General features: G+C 39.1%; 1 protein-coding gene, 1 long non-coding RNA gene and 2 pseudogenes across 4 annotated transcripts in view; 2 read left to right on the forward strand and 2 right to left on the reverse strand.

Annotated features, from left to right (window-relative positions):
* Positions 1 to 22,547, forward strand: part of LOC144629184 (uncharacterized) — an 80,700-nt gene extending 58,153 nt beyond the window's left edge. Inside the window, exons 1-4 of one of the 2 annotated variants that reach the window (XM_078487399.1) lie at positions 17,345 to 17,452; positions 20,010 to 20,142; positions 20,825 to 21,091; positions 22,079 to 22,547. In XM_078487399.1, the coding sequence (XP_078343525.1) occupies positions 17,422 to 17,452; positions 20,010 to 20,142; positions 20,825 to 21,091; positions 22,079 to 22,370 (723 nt within the window). In that variant the 5' untranslated portion in view covers positions 17,345 to 17,421 and the 3' untranslated portion in view covers positions 22,371 to 22,547. Of the gene's footprint in view, positions 1 to 17,344; positions 17,453 to 20,009; positions 20,143 to 20,824; positions 21,092 to 22,078 lie in introns of those variants that run through there. The other variant, XM_078487398.1, reaches the window with a different exon arrangement.
* LOC144629188 (uncharacterized) overlaps positions 1 to 24,560 on the reverse strand; it is a 107,760-nt pseudogene that overhangs the window by 49,182 nt on the left and 34,018 nt on the right. The gene's annotated exons all lie outside the window — the stretch shown is intronic.
* Positions 114 to 14,117, forward strand: LOC144667099 (uncharacterized). Its single transcript, XR_013573279.1, has 2 exons — positions 114 to 384; positions 13,948 to 14,117. It is a non-coding gene; the product is annotated as an uncharacterized LOC144667099 (long non-coding RNA).
* Positions 4,113 to 4,954, reverse strand: LOC144628783 (uncharacterized; annotated as a pseudogene).

The following is a 24,560-nucleotide window of genomic DNA, read 5'->3' on the forward strand; positions in this document are numbered from 1 at the left end:
ATTTATATTTATCTACATTTATAATTAGCACAAATGAAGATCAATCTTGGTAATTTAAAGCGCGAATAAGGCTGAAATTAATATTGACCAATATACCTAATGGCTTATTAGATCCATTAACCCTTAACATGCTAAGCGCGGATTATTCCGGGATTTGGAGGAATGGCCATTCTGCCACTTATGACGTCACCAATTTACACGTCAGCAGATTTTTGTGATTTGCATCTTATAGAGCTTGGATAGATCTTTCCACAGGACTGTCCATCTTTAATATTGACTGCATTCCGACAGAGCTAATCGAAAAAAACGCGATCAGTTTTTGGTGTAAAATTGGTGCTAAAACCGGCCAAAATACCCGTACTTGATCATGATCTCCTTTCCAGGGTTTTCCATAGACTTGCTCCAAGTCGCTCGTTAGATGGTAGGAACGTCATGTATGGGGAACTATTATGTCCCCAATATATAATTAGCACTATACTCTAGTGTCTTGATGTACTCTATTTGCTTGGTGTACTCTAGTTGTACTCTACTCGCTTCATGTACTCTAGGTGCTTCATGTACTCTACTCGTTTGATGTACTCTAGGTGCTTTACGTACTCTACTCGCTTGATGTACTCTAGGTGCTTCATGTACTCTACGCGCTTGATGTACTCTGGTTTCTTTATGTACTCTACTCGCTTCATGTACTCTAGGTGCTTCATGTACTCTACTCGCTTGATGTACTCTAGGTGCTTCATGTACTCTACGCGCTTGATGTACTCTGGTTTCTTTATGTACTCTACTCGCTTCGTGTACTCTAGGTGCTTCATGTACTCTACTCGCTTGATGTACTATACTCGCTTGATGTACTCTAGGTGCTTTACGTACTCTACTCGCTTGATGTACTCTAGGTGCTTCATGTACTCTACGCGCTTGATGTACTCTGGTTTCTTTATGTACTCTACTCGCTTCATGTACTCTAGTTGCTTGATGTACTCTACTCGCTTCATGTACTCTAGGTGCTTCATGTACTCTACTCGCTTGATGTACTCTAGGTGCTTCATGTACTCTACGCGCTTGATGTACTCTGGTTGCTTTATGTACTCTACTCGCTTCATGTACTCTAGGTGCTTCATGTACTCTACTCGCTTCATGTACTCTAGGTGCTTCATGTACTCTACGCGCTTGATGTACTCTGGTTGCTTTATGTACTCTACTCGCTTCATGTACTCTAGGTGCTTCATGTACTCTACTCGCTTGATGTACTCTAGGTGCTTCATGTACTCTACGCGCTTGATGTACTCTGGTTTCTTTATGTACTCTACTCGCTTCATGTACTCTAGTTGCTTTATGTACTCTACTCGCTTGATGTACTCTAGGTGCTTTACGTACTCTACTCGCTTGATGTACTCTAGGTGCTTCATGTACTCTACGCGCTTGATGTACTCTGGTTTCTTTATGTACTCTACTCGCTTCATGTACTCTAGTTGCTTGATGTACTCTACTCGCTTCATGTACTCTAGGTGCTTCATGTACTCTACTCGCTTGATGTACTCTAGGTGCTTCATGTACTCTACGCGCTTGATGTACTCTGGTTGCTTTATGTACTCTACTCGCTTCATGTACTCTAGGTGCTTCATGTACTCTACTCGCTTCATGTACTCTAGGTGCTTCATGTACTCTACACGCTTGATGTACTCTGGTTGCTTTATGTACTCTACTCGCTTCATGTACTCTAGCGGTGCTTCATGTACTCTACTCGCTTGATGTACTCTAGGTGCTTCATGTACTCTACGCGCTTGATGTACTCTGGTTTCTTTATGTACTCTACTCGCTTCATGTACTCTAGGTGCTTCATGTACTCTACTCGCTTGATGTACTCTAGGTGCTTTACGTACTCTACTCGCTTGATGTACTCTGGTTGCTTTATGTACTCTACTCGCTTCATGTACTCTAGGTGCTTTATGTACTCTACTCGCTTCATGTACTCTAGGTGCTTCATGTACTCTACTCGCTTCATGTACTCTAGGTGCTTTATGTACTCTACTCGCTTCATGTACTCTAGTTGCTTTATATACTCTACTTGCTTGATATACTCTGGTTGCTTTATGTACTCTAGTTGCTTGATGTACTCTAGTTGCTTGATGTACTATACTCGGCTTGATGTACTCTAGGTGCTTGATGTACTCTACTTGCTTGATATACTCTGGTTGCTTGATATACTCTACTTGCTTGATGTACTCTACTCGCTTGTTGTACTCTACGCGCTTGATGTACTCTGGTTGCTTCATGTACTCTACTCGCTTGACGTACTCTACGCGCTTGATGTACTCTGGTTGCTTTATGTACTCTACTCGCTTGATGTACTCTAGGTGCTTCATGTACTCTACTCGCTTGATGTACTCTAGTTGCTTTATGTACTCTACTTGCTTGATATACTCTGGTTGCTTTATGTACTCTAGTTGCTTGATGTACTCTAGTTGCTTGATGTACTCTACTCGCTTGATGTACTCTAGGTGCTTCATGTACTCTACTCGCTTGTTGTACTCTACGTGCTTGATGTACTCTGGTTGCTTTATGTACTCTACTCTAGGTGCTTCATGTACTCTACTTGCTTGATATACTCTGGTTGCTTGATATACTCTGGTTGCTTGATATACTCTGGTTGCTTTATGTACTCTACTCGCTTGATGTACTCTAGGTGCTTTATGTACTCTACTCGCTTGATGTACTCTACGCGCTTGATGTACTCTGGTTGCTTTATGTACTCTACTCGCTTCATGTACTCTAGGTGCTTCATGTACTCTACTCGCTTGATGTACTCTGGTTGCTTGATATACTCTGGTTGCTTGATATACTCTGGCTGCTTTATGTACTCTACTCGCTTGATGTACTCTAGGTGCTTTATGTACTCTACTCGATCGCTTGATGTACTCTACGCGCTTGATGTACTCTGGTTGCTTTATGTACTCTACTCGCTTCATGTACTCTAGGTGCTTCATGTACTCTACTCGCTTGATGTACTCTGGTTGCTTGATATACTCTGGTTGCTTGATATACTCTGGCTGCTTTATGTACTCTACTCGCTTGATGTACTCTAGGTGCTTTATGTACTCTACTCGATCGCTTGATGTACTCTACGCGCTTGATGTACTCTGGTTGCTTTATGTACTCTACTCGCTTCATGTACTCTAGGTGCTTCATGTACTCTACTCGCTTGATGTACTCTAGTTGCTTTACGAACGCGAATTTTAGAAATTTGCGTTAATTTACGTCGCGTTCATTTTTGTTAACGTTTATGTCCGCAGCGTTAATTAAATGGAGCGTTAATATCCACTACCTTCATTTCCATTATTTTGCCCCCAATTTCTCGATACAGGCCCACGTTCTTGACTCCTTTTAAAAAGGTCTCCCTCCTCTCACTCGCATTAATTTCCTTTATTGGAAAGTATTTTTTTCCTTCAATTCGCGTTAATTTAATCGCGTTAATTTAAAATACCTTAAATAACACAAGCGATAATCTTCTATACATGTAATAAACAAATATTCCTTGAGCACGCGTTGAATACGAGATAATAGGTAGCCAGTGCCATTAAAAGAAGTAGAACATTTCTTTTTCCTCCATTAACGATCAGAATACAAAAAACGTATTTGTCAATCGCAACAGTCTCATAGCTTGCAGACGCAGACGTTTTTCTGCTGTCGCTAAAGAGGTTTTCCTCGGTCATGATGTTGCCTGAGAAGATTGTCTCAATGTTAACTAAAGCAAAGAGTTGAAATGGAAAATTTTGCTCTCGGTGTTTGAAGATTTTGAAACACGTTTCAGAATAAATATTAACGCTATAAAAACATGACGTTTCGGCGACGACATGTCACCATTATCAAATGCATTTTTTACATGGTACAGAACGATATTTATAGAAAAGAAAGTGTAAAACTAAATTACAATAAATGAGGCGTGGAAAACAGAAAAATGTGCATAACTAAGTAAACAGTTTCGCTGGAATGGAGTCCTTTTGAGTGTTCAGGGATGGTTTCTATTTCCTAATTAAGAGCATCTCGTAAATTAGGCACTCAAACTTTCCGCGGCATTTCTTTAGGATGGCAAATTGGCTGTGAAGGTCGAGCGGCTTTTAATTGTGTTGTTCTTGAAGGTGTTTACCAATTACGGAGTATCTGTGCTCCTCGATGCGCAGGTGAAGCTGGCGGCTCGTGTAGCCAATATAATTCGCATCGCACGAATTACATTTAAATTCAAATACTACACTTTGTTGGTTTACTAGAGAGGGCTTTGTTTCCGTGAACTTCAAATCTTCAGAGATTTTCTTGCTTGTGAAGACTGGTGTTATTTCACGATCTATTTTCTTTCCTAGGTCACACAGTTCTCTTCGTACGTAGTCACCCGATTTTTGATCTTTGAATGGCAAGGTGATGCATACAGGGCTGTCCGCTGGCGCAATACAGCTTTCGTTCTGGTCTTGAGAGGAATGAAATCTGTTAAGGACAGAGACGATCAATTTCCCGGGATATTTCAGTTTCAGGAATGTGGTCTTTAGTTCCCTACATTCTTATGCGAAGAGATCCGGCGAGGAAGACAGGCGTTTGGCGCGATCAAACATAGTTCTTAAAAGTGATCGTTTATAGCGATTGTCTACGTGACTCTGATAATGGAGCAGAAGTCCTTTATTGGTCTTTTTCCTGTAGACAGATGTGTTAAGGCGGTTATCGGTCCTAATGATTGCCATGCCTACAAAGGGTAACATGTTGTTGACTGCCGTTTCCATTGTGAATTGGATTGCTGGGTGCGCGTCATTCAAGATTCTTACGAGATCAGTTGCAGCGGGAAGGTCAGGTACTAGTGCGTGTCATCGACGTATCTCTTGTAGAATTTGGGAATTTTGTTTTCACGTGCTAGTTTCTCTTCAATGGAGCACATAAAGGTGTTTGCCATTAATGGTCCCAATGGTGATCCCATGGCAACGCCGTCTATTTGTTCGTACAAATCGCCGTTAAACTAAAAAAGTTGATCTTTTGTAGCAATTGTAAGCGGCTCGATAAGGTCACCTTCACTGATGTAAAGATTATGTGTGTTATTAAACCAGTTCCCATTGAATTGTATGTGTGCTAAGCGTGTTATCTAAAGATGAACGTGTAAGTTGTTTTTTCTACAGCAAAAGGACCATAGGCGTACGGGCAACTTTTGCCCAAAAATTCATAGTTGCCCAAATTTTTACGAAACAGTCGACAAGAAACGAGGGTCATACGATGCACTAACATAGGCTTACAAATAAATGAATTCTTACATAGGAATCTATCATATACGAGCTTATAAATAATGAGAACATTGTTGGTTTTTGTTCGTTCTAACTCAGTTTCCAAAAACAAATATTAAAAAAATAGAGGCGGCCCCAAAAAATGAAGCGAAAGGGGACGAGAAACATTTTTATTTTACTTGGCCTTACTCACACGTTATCGCCCCATCAGGTGCTGTGGAGGTAAGTTTTCAATCTGCGCAACGCACTGAATGATCATTCTGTAGCACACAATGTAGCAGGTTTCACTGCATGGATATGAATCACGTAAGGAAACTCTGAAACTTAACAAAAAGATAATTCTCTTGCATTGTCTATATCATTTCTGAAACAGTCATGTAGCCTAATCCGCGCACACGACGAACCTCGCGCACATTTTCTGCTCGACTTTCAGAATCTCGCCGTCGATTTTGTAAAATTTAGCAACGCGGAGAAGCTTTCTTTATCAGGTGTTTCACTGTGACAGATATTTGCAGTACAGTGCCCAACAGTAAACAAAGTAAAGGTTAAAATAGATAATATCTATCTCTTCGAAAAAAAACAACACTTCTTTAAAAACTGACTGTGCCCAAATTTCTCTTGCTGCCTTCTCTTTCTCTGAGTTGCCCCAAATTTGGGGGGAGGGGGGCTGCAACCCCCCTTCCTCCCCCGGCCCGTACGCCTATGGAAAGGACGTTTAGAACTTACATATGATTTTAGCGTCTTAATTAATGACCATTATGGAGTAAGAAACACTGTAAAACTGAACTAAACTGCGCTTATACATTTTCTTACCTTGTCAATTGCCTTTGACAATATTTAACGCTGCCAACAGACTACCGTAAAATACTATCAAAGTTTGGAACGCGCAATGTATTTCTGTTTCACGTTTATGTTATGTATAATTGAAGAAAGGTTGACCCCGTGAAAAGCATAAGCCCTGAACGATAAAAACGAATAGCATTCTGTGAAGTCAGCATTGGTGCGCTGAGAAATATTCCGTTTATTTGTTAATTGAGACATTTTCTTCTTTTGGGGCATAAGAGCAAGATTTATGCAACCTGTCATATCATATTGTTTATTAGTATATAAACATCAGTTAAATACCAGGAAATCTTTAGCCTCCGTGGCCGGCGTTCAAAGGGGAAGGAGGAGGGGAGTTCGAGTGCGATGCGCGAGGTGCGAGAAGAGAGCGCGAAGCGTTCTCACCTTGCCCTCGCGCATCGCACTCCATCTCCCCCCCTCCTTCCCCCTCGGCCGGAGCGGGAATATATTCACACGTGAAAATAACATGTTATTTCACATGTGAAGATATCGATTTCGAAACATTTTGTGACAAGTTTGCCCTGTTTCAATGCTGAATGAGCCAAAGTAAATCGATATTTGGTCGAATATCTCCGTGCAACCATGTAACATCCTCTACTTCTGTCACAGACGTCGGGGATGATTTTTTTTTTCAGATTTCCCAGTAAAAACGTGGGTCTCAAATGCTTTTCACGGGTCAACGTTTCTTCAATCAGGTATATATTGAAATTGCATGGTTTTGATACTACGTCTGATCTACATCTAAAAAAGAATCCTCTGTAAATGAATTTTTTTAGCCTGGGAATGTTCTTGAAAATTTCGCCATTTGTAACTCCGCCTTTATGAGATATCGACAATTTAGTGTTCTCTCTAAGAATGTAAGCTTGAATATTGCTTCTGGTCAAATCGCAAAAGCAGGCAAACTCGCTCGAGAACCTCCTCTCCTTCCTATCAAGGTCTGCAAGGCTGGGAAACCATCATTGAAGTTGGAGGACTTCCTAACCCGTGGTTACCCCTAGTTAAGATAAGATTTAAGTTGTTATGTGGGTTACGGTATACTGTGGTAGAACAACAAATTAGAATGGAATACCTTTTTAGCGCCAAGTAGGGAGTTCAAACGAGAGATTTTATACACAACTAAAATAAACATCAAACTTGATGCCCTGTTATTAAGAAGTATAGGTGTAAAAATATGACAGTCATAAACCCATCCCGAGAGCATTAGACCGCACTTATCTTCTGCTGATTCATGGGTACTTTGTAGTTTACAAGATCAATCAGTTCTAAAGCATAGTGTGTCTGTAAAGTTCCTGTCTTATCGTAAAACCTTATTCTCTAACCTAACTGATTAAGCACACACATTTCACTTCACATGAATTCTTTTATTTAGAACATTTCTCTCTTGAACAAAATAAGGTAAGAAACTGTAACCTAGGAATGCTAAAAACTGGAACTATATCAGATTCAACATTTCTAAAAGTCCACCACATTATGCAAAGCCAACTTGAAGTTAAAGTGCAAACTACCCTTCAATAAGACATGTAAGTCTGCGAAAAGTGGTGAACGTTTGATAAAAATACAATTAGTAGTATAAAAAAAGCCTATGAATTTGAAATAATTGTAATAATATTAAGAATAAAATATATGAATAAATAAAAAGATACAGCTTTTTACAATTTTCAATCAATGAAATTTTCCATGATAAACTCATCATTCAACGTGTTGTTTAGTTCAGTGTTTCCACTAAAATCACAAAACCCAGGACGGTCACAAGCTAAGAATTTTGCATAAGAAATCACTTAAATACGTTGTCACATTGTCAGCCAAAGAAAATACTCAAAGTAACTAAATTATACATAAGTACAATTATTATTCATTCAAAATATTTCTCCGTTTCTGATTGGCTTTCAATCCCCGGTTAATTCCAGCTAACCGGCTGCCGCCCACCAAACTTGGAAGAAGGTCCAATTATATGACGATTGACGTCATTAAATGACGTCAATTATCCTACATCAAGAATTAGCCGATCGCAACCTCCTTCCTACGTGCGACTGGAAAAATGGCAAGAATTGTGTACTTCCACGAGCAGAAAATCACCAAATTATTAGAAGACAAGGGGGAAAACGCAACGAAGGTGAATCAAACGATTTTTAAAGTGTATCTTCAAGGAAACCAATTTTAATATGAGCCCGCCACAGCGGAAATTACGAAAATTCTACATCGAAGTCACTGCAAGAATGATGGAAACCTGTTCAATCGAAAAAGTCACTTTGTGTCATCAGATTTGGCTTCACTAGACACTTCAAGCAACTACTGAATATCAACATTAAAAAGGACAGGGGATTTTAATCTAGGTAACTGAGTTTTGAAGTTTAAATCCAATTTTAAAGCGAATGTTGTTGTGTATTTGTGAACATTGCATACTGTCAAAACCATATTTAACTCATTGTCTGCATTTAAAGCTCTGGAATTGCAAATATTTTAAATAAATAATAAAACAATTATTGAATTCGACTTTCGTATGATATGAATAATTATGCAGATCACGGAGGGTGATATCCGCCTCAGCCGATAACACCCTTCTCGATCTGCATAATTCTTCATAGCATACTCAGCCTCGTCCAATATTGCTAATTAAATATCTAACATTCATGATATGAAGTCACAAAGTATGGTTCGCATCTAAGTGCGCAATTTTTGCAGCAACTTGTGCTGTAGACTTGTAACTGATAAGTAGAGACATATCCTTAACACTATCAGATTGGGCAACAATATTAGACATCATTTGTAAATTTCTTGCATTTACACAAACTCCATGACTAAACAACACCTCTCTGCAAACTATTAAACATAGTATTTCCAGGATTCTCCATGGCCCAGATTCTACTTCAACATTCTCAGCTGACATGAAGCTCCTTCCCGTTTTCCTTTTGTAGGGGGAAACTAACTCCCTTTTTCGTTTCCTTGGAGTGCTTGTTGACTCTGTAGCAACACGAGCCTGAAAGATATTACCGCAATTGACACATCTACAAAGTTCCGAGCAACCTGTTCCACTCGCTACACATGGGCACTTGGACTTGCGTAGACCGTCTCGGCAGGATTTCTTACTCGCATCGCTATAACAGTTTAAAGTACCATATTTATTCGATCAAGCGCCCACCTCGAATAAGCGCCCATCTTCTAGGTAGGCAAAGTAAATAAGCGCCCAGCCTCGAATAAGCGCCCACCCCACCCCACTAAAATGAGGGCAAAAGAGGAATTTTGATTATTGTTGAAGTTAAGATTAAAATTGACTAAGTACTACTAAGAGACTATACCGAAGACCTCGAGTTTTCTTAGTTCTTTTTTACTGAAACTTTCAATGAACATTTCAAATTCAGCTTTCGTATACCTTCACGTTTAGTTATTATACATTGTTTTCTTGCAAAAGAAACGTACTGCTTGCTTAAAATGGTGAAAATTTAATAAGTGCCCAGCCTCGAATAAGCGCCCACCCTCAAGGTCCAAAAATTTAATAAGCGCCCAGGGCACTTAATCGAATAAATACGTTAAGTGTATAAATAAGATGACCCACCCCCTACGTGTAGATCAAAATTACACAACCCACCCCTTATCTAGGGCGAGTATTGTTAATTCGCCTGACCTAATCCCGAAGTATAATAACATTGTTACTGTTCTTCTCTTTTGTGTTGACCCATTTTCTCAAAGGCTTTGCCAACCTCAAACCACCTGCCGTTAGAATAGAAACCTTTAGGTATTCGCTCCTGTATATATGTATGTATGTATGTCCGACCATGAGTAAAGAAGGGGCACAAAGTAGCGACGCTCAAAACAGGTTTCGAAGAAATGGAAGCGTTGAATTAATTATAGAAGAGGTTAACCTGTGTGAAATATCCTGCGAAGATTATTTACCGAATAGTTGTGGAAAATTTTTCACATCTCGGACAGAGCTTATCTTCACGCCAAAGGAAGACTATTTTTTAGGTAGCTGTATATAGTTTAGTATCCAAGTGAATAAAGTGCTACAAGCAAACAAAGTACTACACGTTAAGAAAGTATTCAAAGTAAGCAAAGTACATGAAGCAATGTGAGTGTATCAAGCAAGCGAGTGAGTACAGCAAGCGCGGGTAATGGGTAGAGTACATCAAGCAACTAGAGTACATAAAGCACCTAGAGTACATGAAGCAACTAGAGAACATGAAGCACCTAGAGTACATCAAGCAGCTAGAGTGCATAAAGCAACCATCAAGCAAGTAGAGTACATCAAGCACGTAGAGTACATCAAGCAACTAGAGTACATCAAGCAACCAGAGTATATCAAGCAAGTAGAGTACATGAAGCACCTAGAGTACATGAAGCACCTAGAGTACATCAAGCGAGTAGAGTACATAAAGCAACTAGAGTACATCAAGCGAGTAGAGTACATAAAGCAACTAGAGTACATGAAGCGAGTAGAGTACATCAAGCGAGTAGAGTACATCAAGCGCGCAGAGTACATCAAGCAACTAGAGTACATCAAGCAACTAGAGTACATCAAGCGCGTAGAGTACAACAAGCAACTAGAGTACATCAAGCGCGTAGAGTACAACAAGCACCTAGAGTACATCAAGCAACTAGAGTGCATAAAGCAACCAGAGTATATCAAGCAAGTAGAGTACATGAAGCACCTAGAGTACATGAAGCACCTAGAGTACATCAAGCGAGTAGAGTACATAAAGCAACTAGAGTACATCAAGCGAGTAGAGTACATAAAGCAACTAGAGTACATGAAGCGAGTAGAGTACACCAAGCGAGTAGAGTACATCAAGCGCGCAGAGTACATCAAGCAACTAGAGTACATCAAGCGAGTAGAGTACATTAAGCAACGAGAGTACATCAAGCGCGTAGAGTACAACAAGCAACTAGAGTACATCAAGCACATAGAGTACATCAAGCAAGTAGAGTACATTAAGCAACTAGAGTACATAAAGCACCTAGAGTACATGAAGCAACTAGAGTACATGAAGCACCTAGAGTACATCAAGCAGCTAGAGTGCATAAAGCAACCATCAAGCAAGTAGAGTACATAAAGCAACTAGAGTACATCAAGCACCTAGAGTACATCAAGCAACTAGAGTACATCAAGCAACCAGAGTATATCAAGCAAGTAGAGTACATGAAGCACCTAGAGTACATGAAGCACCTAGAGTACATCAAGCGAGTAGAGTACATAAAGCAACTAGAGTACATCAAGCGAGTAGAGTACATAAAGCAACTAGAGTACGCATGAAGCGAGTAGAGTACATCAAGCGAGTAGAGTACATCAAGCGCGCAGAGTACATCAAGCAACTAGAGTACATCAAGCAACTAGAGTACATCAAGCAACTAGAGTACATCAAGCGCGTAGAGTACAACAAGCAACTAGAGTACATCAAGCGCGTAGAGTACAACAAGCACCTAGAGTACATCAAGCAACTAGAGTGCATAAAGCAACCAGAGTATATCAAGCAAGTAGAGTACATGAAGCACCTAGAGTACATGAAGCACCTAGAGTACATCAAGCGAGTAGAGTACATAAAGCAACTAGAGTACATCAAGCGAGTAGAGTACATAAAGCAACTAGAGTACATGAAGCGAGTAGAGTACTCCAAGCGAGTAGAGTACATCAAGCGCGCAGAGTACATCAAGCAACTAGAGTACATCAAGCGAGTAGAGTACATTAAGCAACGAGAGTACATCAAGCGCGTAGAGTACAACAAGCAACTAGAGTACATCAAGCACATAGAGTACATCAAGCAAGTAGAGTACATTAAGCAAGTAGAGTACATAAAGCAACTAGAGTACATCAAGCAAGTAGAGTACATCAAGCAACCAGAGTACATCAAGCAAGTAGAGTACATCAAGCAACCAGAGTACATCAAGCGAGTAGAGTACATCAAGCACCTAGAGTACATCAAGCGAGTAGAGTACATCAAGCACCTAGAGTACATGAAGCAACTAGAGTACATAAAGCACCTAGAGTACATCAAGCAAGTAGAGTACATTAAGCAAGTAGAGTACATAAAGCAACTAGAGTACATGAAGCACCTAGAGTACATCAAGCGAGTAGAGTACATTAAGCAACGAGAGTACATCAAGCAACTAGAGTACATCAAGCAAGTAGAGTACATCAAGCACCTAGAGTACATCAAGCAAGTAGAGTACATCAAGCACCTAGAGTACATGAAGCACCTAGAGTACATAAAGCAACTAGAGTACATCAAGCACCTAGAGTACATCAAGCAACTAGAGTACATCAAGCGCGTAGAGTACATCAAGCGTGTAGAGTACATGAAGCACCTAGAGTACATCAAGCGAGTAGAGTACATTAAGCAACGAGAGTACAACAAGCAACTAGAGTACATCAAGCAAGTAGAGTACATCAAGCACCTAGAGTACATCAAGCAAGTAGAGTACATCAAGCACCTAGAGTACATGAAGCACCTAGAGTACATAAAGCAACTAGAGTACATCAAGCACCTAGAGTACATCAAGCAACTAGAGTACATCAAGCGCGTAGAGTACATCAAGCGTGTAGAGTACATGAAGCACCTAGAGTACATCAAGCGAGTAGAGTACATTAAGCAACGAGAGTACAACAAGCAAGTAGAGTACTGGTGGCTAGAGTACATCAAGCAAGTAGAGTACATCAAGCACCTAGAGTACATGAAGCACCTAGAGTACATAAAGCAACTAGAGTACATCAAGCACCTAGAGTACATCAAGCAACTAGAGTACATCAAGCGCGTAGAGTACATCAAGCGAGTAGAGTACATCAAGCGTGTAGAGTACATCAAGGAACTAGAGTACATCAAGCGAGTAGAGTACATCAAGCAACTAGAGTACATCAAGCAACTAGAGTACAACAAGCGCGTAGAGTACATCAAGCAACTAGAGTACATGAAGCACCTAGAGAAAATCAAGCAACTAGAGTACATGAAGCAATTGGAATACAGCAAGGAAGTAAAGTTCATCAAGAGCGCAGAGTAGATAGAGTACATCAAGACACTAGAGTATAGTGCTAATTATATATTGGGGACATAATAGTTCCCCATACATAACGTCCCTACCCGTTAGATTCGCAGGCGACCGCTGGATACGGAAACGGAGGGCGCGCGCGGGCATGAGAAACAAAATGGCGGAGGATCGTGGCGGAACGAGCGACTTGTCCGGCACCTGCAGCGCGCCAATTCTGAAATATGGCGTCACCGGTGGATTTTTTCACCGGTGACGCCATCGAGATTATGTCAATCATATTGTATTGCGCGCAAACTTACTGAGCGCGCTGTGCCCGCCAACTTAGCGCGCGCTGCTCGCGAGACAAGCTTGCGTTTAACTTTTTACCTCTTGAGCAGACTTGTTTCCTTCTCACATCGGCAGTTAAACCAGTTTTAGAACAAACAACACAAATGTCTTCTTTTGTGCCTGCCCCTTTTAAATCTTACAGAAATGAGAGAGCCATCAAGGGCCTTGAGTATGATTTCCCACAAAAAAGGGGAAAAAAGCGCAATTTTAACACACGCCACAGCGCGCGTCAGCTGCACACGGCGCACGAAACTGACGTCAATACGATAAAAGAAACCAATTCAGTGCACAAAAGCATGATGCAATTTTTCGCGGCAATAAACGTCAGCTAGAATCGATTTCCTGCAAGTGACACAAGTCGCTTGTTCCGAGCCATTCCTCGGCCATGCTCGGCAAGTGTCATTTGTTTTCCTTGGCGCGCGCGTTCACAGAAATGAATCCCGCTCAAAGGCGATTTTACTCAAGTGGTTTTTCGCGCTTGATTTCAAAGCGATTTTATTTAAGTAACTATAGATGCAAAGAAAAAACGAGCGACTTGGGGCAAGTCTAGGTTTTCCATTGATTCAGATCAAAACTTTTCAGGCCAGTAGAAGGGGTGCACAGAGTAAAAGATAGAGAGAATAAGAAAGCAGAGAAAAACGAAAATTAAAGGTGCAAGGAAAAATATCGGAAAGGTTCAGCAAAAAAAAAAAAAAAAAAAAAAAAAAAAAAAAAAATTGGCTCATGCGCATGCGCCAAAGTAAACTATTGTACATTTTTACATGGAAATTTCATCAAAATCTTCCTGCATTGTCAAAAAGTGCATTTTTAGCGAATTTAGAGATCTTTTCGACCGTAGAGCCAAGAAAATCGATTAACGGTTAAAAAAACGCGTTTTTAGGAATAATTTCAGCATATTAAGGGTTAACACACAAGGAAACAACACGAAATATGAAATCGCAGCAAAACAGGATAGGTTTTAGGCCTGTAGGATGATTTTACCACGGTTAGCGAGCTTGGTAAGTATTGGAACTTGACGTTTCATGTTCTTCGAGAAGCGGCGAGGATGAAGGACTTGCAAACAGGATTTTGCTAACGGTGAGGCCCTGCCAGGGTAAATTCCGATATGCGACACGCCCGAAAAGTAGCGATAGCACATAAGGGACGGACCATTATTTTCTTGGAGGGGGGGGGGGGGGGGGTTGAAAAATTTTCCTCTGCAAACTTTTTTTTTTTAGTTTATGCACCTCTGCAAACATTTTTTTCGAATATCTAACTATTTTTTGTTATACGTATCGTGTTTGCAAACAATTTATTTTGTCTTTTTAGGCCATGCAAACAATTTTTTTCAATATTTTTCATCCCCCCCCCTCCAAAAAAATAATGGTCAGTCCCTAAAATAAAATCGCGACAAACGAAAACCATTGTGGAAAATATTAAATTCCAACAAGGACAAGCAGTTTTCCTTTAATTCAACTACCAACAGCGACTGGGAGTGCGATAAAACAGCGACACGGGACATTTTAAATTTTAGACAAGCGATACGAGATCCCCCCCTGGCAGAGCCCCAACGATGGCAAGGAAACTTGCACTATCCACTGACACTTCTTCTGGAATACAATTCCTTCCTAAATCCCCGGGGGCCGACGGGGGGGGGGGGTACTCCCATATGTGGCCTATATAGGTATGTGCCGCCCGATAGGGTATGGTTTTTGAGGTTCTCGGTCCTTAAATAGGGTATCATTTTTGCTCCTTTTGGCAATGAGTTCCCGGTGTGATCGTTAGATAGGGTACCTAAATTCTATTAGCTAAAATAAACGCCCAGCTAAACGAAAAAGAGGTATATTCAAACTGAATTTTCTGTTCAGGTATTAGTAAAGCGATTTGATAAAGATTTCTGTCTTGCCGTGCGCTGTTAGCCGTTATTTCGGTCGTCATGGAACGCTTCTCCTCCCCTTGAATAGGGTGTCATTTTTCGGTTTTGGGCCTTAAAAAGGGTATCAATTTTCGCTTTCTTCATATTTAAATAGGGTCAGGGTTTAAGAACCTTGGCAGCACACCCCTATCCGAAATTTATGGGAGTACCCCCCCCCGGCCTAAATCGACTTCTTGATAAGTGGCCTTACTGGTTCTGTTCTCTCTGTTGTATTTGTGTACTTCAGTGCGCATTGCAAAGGTGGAAGCGGGGGGGGGGGGGGGGATATGACGCGCGGTGCATCGTAGGAAAGAGAAGAAGAGAATCAAGTGCTTCCTGGGTGTATCTGGAGAAAAAGGACGGCATAATTTCTTATACGATTACCTTCTGCCCCAAGGGAAATACCGCTGGATATGGTTTCAGGGTTTATTTCTGGCTTAAACAACTCCCTCTAAGACGGGTACCGTGGGCTTATAATAATAATAATAATAATAATAATAATAATAATAATAATAATAATAATAATAAAAATGATGGTGATATTAAGCGAGAGTGACACTTACCAGTATGTCAACCGAGAAACTAGTGGCCCTCGAGGCCCAAATCCTTAAAATGTGTATCTTATCTACAAGCATTAGAATATGATATTGGGGTCCGGCAGCAATTGTTGATTAAGTCGTATTCTGAAATAACCAGCGTGAACATTTAACCTGAAAAAAAACAAAACAAAACAAAAACATAACATGTGCTATAAATCTTAAAAATAGGCAAAATAGCAATAGGCAAGATATTAAACAATTATTGGATAAGGTTTTTGTGATATCCAGAATAATCAAGGTCGTGGTAAGTGTTATCAGCCGAAGCCGAAGGCTGAGGCTGATAACACTTACCTCGACCTTGATTATTCCGAATATCACATAAACCGAATCTAATAATTGTTTTATTATACATTGTTTTTCTGGAAAAGGAAGTAATGACAAACTATTTCAACCTGTTTCAAAACTTGTGCTAATTCCGGTTGGTCGTCCTACTAAATCGTGGAATAGTTCCTTCCCAATTTTTGTTATTCATTTTGTGTTTTCCGAGACTTTATTGTCCAGCAATTTTTGAACTTTGGTCAAACTATTTCTCGTTTGAAGAAGTGAATCGACGAACTATGAATTTCCTTCGCCGCCAGATGCCTGACACATTGCTGTTGGAAATCATGCATTGCGCGCGCAACCTACAGATTACTCACTAATCTGTAGGTTGCGCAGGGTCGCGCGGATTCCCAGAATTAGCTGTAGGCTATTAGCCAATGAGAAGACAGCTAGTGACTACAATGTATAGTAATTCAAGATAGCAGTGAGACGTTCTTATCAGCCGGCACCAGATCAGATACTGTGACTTCATCGCTTTTCAAAAAGTTCCGTTTTCACCGTCCACACGAAAATAGCATTTCAAAAATTTCCACTCTGGACAAATGGTGGAGAGCGTTTTCGAAAAGTTAAGCTTTCGGTTAGCCCGTTGTCATCGGACACGTGTGGACGGAAGGCCCGGCAATCCGTAAAGACAAAGTTGCTTTTTTATATGAAAACGGATACATGTTACAGGGACTAAAGGTCACAAAATCATTGACAGACATGGCTTAGCGTTCTTCGTTTAGGAAATATTACTCGCGGCCCAATATGTAAAATATTCACTGGTAATAAAGTAGTCTGAATGGCTGATATCAGTTGTTGGCCCTCTTAGTAATATTTACAATGGAATTGGATCGGAATTGGAAGACAACACACAGACGAATAAGCCAATCCAAGAGCTCATTTCCAGTCCCAAGAAATAATCTAGGTCAGAAAAATGGCCGCCCCTCACCCTTCCCCTCCCCCCAGCCCATGGACAAGATGTGTGTTGCATTTTTTCTTTTTCTCAACGTGCATTATTGCATCACAGTGTTTTCACATTCAAATTCCGCATTCCAAAACTCATTGTAATTGTTCTATAGATAGCTTTTTAATGTGCAGATATCTATGCAGCGGTAAATTAAATTTGCATGGCTTTCGAACAGTCCAGTCTCGTTTGCTTCACACTGAAAACGAAAACTGTTTGATCTCGCTTCTTGAATTGACGGACCCAATTACAACCAAGACAAGAATGAAGGTGATAAAGATTGCTTTTGCTTTTGGTAAGTGATTTTATTCATTCGAGCGGCGAGGGGTTTTGGTGACTAGTATACTACTTTTGTTTCGGTTTACTCATAGCCTTCACTGAAAAGTTTTACAAAGTATATTGAAGCTAAAAACACATCACGTCCACAAAAAAATTGAAAATCAGCAGAACTTACTAACAAGCTTGGTTTCAGATAAAATAATTAAGTTAAATTCTCTCGGTTAAATATTTGACTCATGAAAACCACACAGAAAAGAAGCCGCATTATTTATAAAGATGGGCTAGGCATCTCGATCTGATCGAAGTTCCGCGATCAAGCACATACCCTGATAGACCATAATGGATCTTCACTATCTACCTATCGAGCAGCAAATTACAAGTTGTATGATACTTTTTTAACGTTTTCAAACGTTAAAAAGGTAGGTTTAAAATGGATTTGGTCCTCTTTATCTTAGGGAGATATAAATTTTTCAGCAACCTTCTATAGACAGCTTCGTTCTTTATCGAATAATACAGGCCTCGTGGGTCGAGATTTTAATAACCAAACGTAGCTTTTGTGTCGGTTATTACTCCAGAGCTTTAGAAAGCCAATTCAATAGCTAACAAATTAACTGTAAATAACGCCTAACGCTAAAGGCTTACGCGAAGAAAATGGAAGGCATTTATAACGCTGTTTCAGGAGAAATTCGTCGCTGAAGATTACGAAAATGAGCCGGTATCTGCAATATAGGCGAGGCATTAAAGGTACAAAAGAGAGAGTATCAGTTTTGGCTTGGAGCGCGGAGCATGCTCCCAGGTTATCGTTTAGCAATGATTTCAAAGGCGCTGCTTACACTAAAAGCGAGGATATAATGTAAAGAATACCAATTCAACAGACCTATTTCGAGAAAGAACTACATTCGCCAATTGAGTTCATGCTTGGCTGCAAATTCACATTTCGTGAGTTCGCTTGTATTGGCCAATATTCAGGTTCTTTTGCTTGGATTCAATAATAATAATAATAATAATAATAATAATAATAATAATTTTTTTATTTATTTTAATTAAACAAATAATTTTATTTCTCTATTTCTAAAATATTTACAATGGCTAAAAATACATTCTGACTTAAATTTGAGCATACATTTACAAATACGATTTATTTTTGGTTGTCTATTTACAGAGTAATTAATAATATATAATAGCGAAATATGAATCTAAAAGATAATCGAAAATAAAAACAAACAAAAAATAAATAAATAAAAATATGAAAATTCGATAAAACTAAGTTAGGCGGGCGGTTGCGTTATCTATTGCAATGTCTACATTGTTAGTGTCCTGTGTTCTTCTTATGGATCTTGATCCTCTAAGGCAAAGTAAGGCCGAGCGTATTAGAGCAAAGGAGAATAATAAGGAGAATAGCAAAGGAGATAATAATAATAATAATAATAATAATAATAATAATAATAATAATGATAATAATAATAATAATAATAATAATGATGATGATGATGATATTAATAATAATCTAATTTATATAGCGCTAACATTATATAAAATTATTCTAAAGCGCTTTAAGGTAAGATAAAATCGTACAAGTTAAAATATAAAAAGAAAAACTATTTAAAAATATTAAAATAATATTTACAACGATCAAAGATTAAAAATATTCAAATAAATCGTATGCTATCTTAAAAAGGTATGTCCTTAACTTAGATTTAAAAATAGTAACAGTCTGACTTGATCGTATGTCAAAAGGCAATTCGTTCCAGAGTGATGGCCCAGAATGTGCAAAGGCGATCAGTAAAGGTCTTGTGGTAAGTTCTTGGGACCTTCAGGAGGCTCTGGACGCAGCAACCAAGGCTATGGGTTTTGATAGAGTAGGGTTACAAATAGGGTTACAATAAACGGAGTGTTTTACAATTACAAATATGAATGGCTTTTAGAATACAATCCTCATAGTTACCAGAGCGTTTAAGTCTTTTTTGTCCAACCCCCCCCCCCCAACCTCCGAGCTTATCTAATACAACATTAACAAATTACGCAGACCATAAATGCGTAAACTCGCTTATAAACTCTGGGCTAACCTGGGCTCTTGTGCTTCTACATAAGGAATTGTACACAAGGACCATGGGGGTTCAGTTGACCGGCCTGTACCCCCTCCCAACCCCCCGCCACTTATAAGAGGGTCTTAATGGGGTTAACCGTTAGCCGTAAAACGGCCAAAAATTTAGCCGTTAGGCGTAAAAATTGGAAAATTTTGACCGTTAGCCGTAAAATATGTTAACCGTAGAATATCGTTCAATAATTATAAATAGACCAAACGAGTTCACTTCATCGTCCCAGAATGGCTCTGAGACCTAAAATATGTTTTCCAATAATGGAAATTAATTTTTAACTTTTTAAAACAATGAAAATTAACCTTTAACTTCTGTTAACCGTTATGAAAATGAATTAACCGTTAGCCGTAAAAAAGCCAAAATTTTAACCGTTAACCGTAAAAGCCACCACCCCATTGAGACCCTCTTATAAGCGGTATGAAACCAGCTTTCACTGAGCATAATAAACATGGCTCTTTATTCTTTTTCCATCAGTGTTTCTTTGTGCTTTGGGTAACGCTCTCCCTGATATTGGCCATTGTTCATTCACGAAATATTTCTGCAAGACAAAAAGATGTACCACTGTATTTTATAAAGATCTCCAAAAAGATCCCTCGGCCAATTGCAGGTAAGTTTTCATTTGGTTTTACGCGATTTGTGAAAGCATAGGGCTGCTGTTCAATGATTGTTACCCTTAGAAATAATCTTCAGCCTACTCTGAATACACCTTCATCAAGTGAAGAACTGTGTGATTAAGCTAATGACCATTCATATAGGCCCGTTCGCGGTTTTGCCTAAAAGGTGCAAATATTGCGTGAAATACGCATGCAGTATTTATATTACTTGGCTTCACACTAGAAGCTAAGTTAGTTTCAAGTAAGCACTTGTGTCAAGTGCACTTGAAAATCTCAACTCGCACTTTACAAAACTTGGCTTCACACTTGATGAAAAAGTATATTACTTGAAGTACAAGCTGTCAATCATCTTCAGAATCGTGACAATGCTGCACGCCGCTTTCATTTGGCTTCTATTTCCTATTCGTCAAGTGCGTTCTCAAGTGTGGTGAAGACCATACTTGGCGGCGTACTTCGGCTTCTTTGAACTTCCATAGTTTCCGTAGTCACCATGTAAAGTTCAAGTAAGTACGTTTTACCCTTTCACACTCAAAGTAGGTTCCAAGTGCACTTAGATTATACTTACGAGCTCTAGTGTGAAGCCAAGTGTTATGGTATGGGAATCTGATGTAAAATTAGTTTCGTAAATTTTACTGTCATGACATTGATGCCTTTTATTCTCTTTTTTGTCCAAAGTGTAAAGCATCGCACCATGGTTGAGTGCATTAGAAAGGTTGCCAATGATTGTTTGCAGGGCCTCCTCTCGCAGAATCAAGTGGACGCTTTAATTGGTCGGAGCGTAAATGAGAGCTTTTTCTGTCTCAAGGGTTCATTTTACCTTCCTGACAGCTCCTCTGGCGTACGTTTACCTTGTACGAGCACTTATCTTCAGAAAGCTCCTTTGTGCGGAAAAAACTTTCATCAAAAGTTTGTCGCCAATTGGTCGGATCCGTCGTTATGCAGGTAAAAGTAGAAGCTAAGCCGAGTAAGTAGATTCAGATTTCAGATTTTTATTATTTCACACTATTTACAACAATTTTAAAACAATATTAACACTATTTACAGAAAATGCATTAATTAAAATAAGGAAAATATACAACACATACAAAACCAAAATAAAATGTGCTCAGTGACCAAAGAAGCATATGCTATCGTGTTGGTCACTGACACTTTCAAAAAAAAACAAACAGACAAGACACATAAATTACTAGAAATAATAGATTATGAATAACTAAAGTATGCAGAATAAACATGTTAAAGATGAATAAATCATACTGAATATAAGCTAATATGCAGTAAACAACGAAATTATTCACAAGAGTTAGATTGGGTATTTAAGAGTCATTGGTAGGCATAAATAGATTGTGCTCGGCAACTTTTGAGCAACTTTTTGTAGTACCAGCAACCTAGGGCATCTTTTGCCTTTCTTGGCAACTTTTGAGCAACAAATTGACATAAAACCGATCCAAACCATAAAAGGTCGTTTCATTTTGATGGATTTTTATCTTTTTTTAACTTTTTTTATCTCATTTTTATTATTATTTATTTTTTTTTCTATTATTTATCTATTATTGAAATTATGTTGAGTTTAAAGAGTATATTGATTACAACAAAGTATTTACATTTCTCATATAACAATGGATTTTTGGCCTCTTATAATGATTGTAAGAATATTTAATGAAAATGTTTTAATGTCAACAAACAAACAAACACGTTTTGAGTATTTATCTAAAACAAAACGACTTTAGAGAGCAACTTTTCTAAATTTTGGTGGCAACTTTTTGATATTTGAGCAACTTTAGAGCAACTTTTGGGTATATTGTGAAGCAACTTTTCCTGAATTTACTAGCACAATCTATTCATGCCTAGTCATTGGCAGTTACATAAAGATGTTGTTGTAACAAGTAATTTGTGCATATTTGATTATTTCTCTTCGTGATCTCAACACAGTGAATACGCCAAAGCAAAGAAGTGTGCGAGAGATCTGTTGGCGTCGGAATGCACATTTAACTCGAAGAACTGCTGGGAACTGTTTAAAAACTTGGTTTTTGGTGATTACAACCCTTTCTGTGCCAATAACCGCGACCCTGGGGCGACCGGAAATGATAAGTGCTATGGCTTTCTGCCCGGTCCTACCCAGTCTCCTACGCGTCCACCGACGACCCTTCTCTTCTTGGGGAAGACCATTCTACCACACGAGCTCTTCGATGCAAGAAAGCGGAAGAATAAGAGTGACATCTAATTTAATTTAAAAATAATTTAATTTCAAGCAGCAGTGTACACCTTATTCCAAAATGGCAGAAAATACATAATCTTTTTGTCTACAGGTTAATTGGTCCTTATGGTCTCGTTTTAAGCCAAAGTTTCTTTTGAATTCTGCAGATGCGATCGAGGCCATGAGGGCCAATTAACATGAAGACAAAAGAACAATGTGTTTTCCTTCATTTTGGAATAAAGTGTATTTTTTGGCCAGTCGCAATTTAGATGTTGAACATGGTTCATTAAAATATCTGTTGCGTTTGATTGATAGTCGCGTATGTAAATGCGTGCTGAAAATAAATGCAAACGAACTTTTTCCTTACTTATCAATATGACATCTTTGAACTGAAGTACTTTTTAGTGCAGAATGCACTTTTGTGATGGTTTAGTGGGCTGTCGTCTGCTAAACCCCTCAAACACTAAATCACTAAAGCGCTAAAGCGCTATACAGTAAACTTTTAATCGTCAATTAATAAATTTATATCAATTAACTAATTATTCCTGCGAAGGGGGTAGGGGATGGGGAGCACCTGACCGTTTGCCCTTGGTAAAACGGGGAGAAAATTTAGAATAAAATACTTTGTGCTAAGCGCATGCGCGGATTAGTCTACAATATGCACTGGGACTCTGACGAACATCGTGTGTTTCTTCCTGAGGAAGTATCCCTGTAGACTCCGTGGCGCCAAGTTAAAACCGCAAATTAATTAAATTAGAATTTGGGATGTCCGGCGGTTCATGTGAAAGACTTTTCCTGATGTGAAATGGCAGCACTGTTTTCTGAAAAGGTGCATTGCTTTGCCTTATCTTTTATAAAACCATTTCTTGGATAAATCGATAATATCTGTGTTATAATTGGTTTTATTATTGAAAGCAAAACAACTACCATCGATGTCGCACTGTTTGCAATAAAACGAATGTATCAAGTTACATACGTTTTCAGTCGGCAAAAACAAAAGTATCATGTTACATTCGTACAGATGGGAAAGTATCACGTTTGCTGTGTTAACGTATAACTGAAATTCAAACTAACGATAGTTAACATAGCAGGAACGTGTTTGCAAATTTTGTATGAAAGTCTAACGTTTTGTGCTTTTCATGCGGTAGGATTCTTGTAGACCCCGTGGCGCCATAAAACCGCAATTTAATTAAATTAGACTTTGAGGAATCACAGTGATTTAAAAGAAAAATAAAAGTATCATGTTACATACGTTTGCCCGAAAAGTTCAAATGAAAAACTTCAGTGACTAAAAAGAATTGTACTCTAGTGTCAACTGATCAAGCGGCCGCGTTTGTGACGTTTCCGTGCGGAAATCCTTCTCCCGGATCTATTTTCTCAAATTTGCTTCATGACATTCAAACTGAAAAGTTAACTCATTTGACTAATTCTCAAGCGAAATTGTTATTATACTGTAAATTGATTGGGCATATTGCATTCTGCACTATCCTTTGAGTCTCTGAGTTTTATTATAATTGCTGACGCTACTTACAATATTTATACAGCTACTTTATATTACAGTCTGTAATTACATTACAATACAATGCAACAATTTACCTTACTTACAATACATCACAGCTACTTTACACAACCTACAATACTAATACAGCTACTTTCGTTACTTACAGTACTAAATACAATTACACTACTTGAAGACAACCCAAGACAACACGGCTTCTGACAGTACTTACAATACAAATACAGCTTCTTTACATTAGTACCAATACATTCGATTCCTATGTGCAACCAACACGAGTAGTAACAGGTTACAAAAGACAGAACGACTAAATCGGAAAGCGGGGAAAATGGGAGTAGCGCGCGCGTTAAAGGAACCCAGAGTACATCATTTCGAAAACGTGATCGTCATTAAATAATTATTATAAATAACATGAGGAGAATAAGTTAAAAAATACACTAGCGATTACAGCGCATGGAGTATTTTGTACTAGTTCCAGAGGTGGATCCAGGATTTTTCTTAGGAGAGGTGCACCAATAAACCATATATTTTTTTTTTCTGGCAGAATACCAGTTGTATTAGAAAGCCTAAGGGGGGGTGGGGGTGTGGCGCGTATGCGCACCCCCTGCACCCTCCCCCTAGATCCGCCCCTGACTCCAAAAACAGCTGTGCACGGTTAACTCAGTCAGTTATTCAGTTATTTGTTTGGAAATCCGTTGGTG

The sequence above is a fragment of the Oculina patagonica genome, chromosome 10 (assembly GCF_052425735.1).
Source record: "Oculina patagonica isolate OP01 chromosome 10, crgOcupat, whole genome shotgun sequence".
NCBI classification, from domain to species: Eukaryota; Metazoa; Cnidaria; class Anthozoa; order Scleractinia; family Oculinidae; genus Oculina; species Oculina patagonica.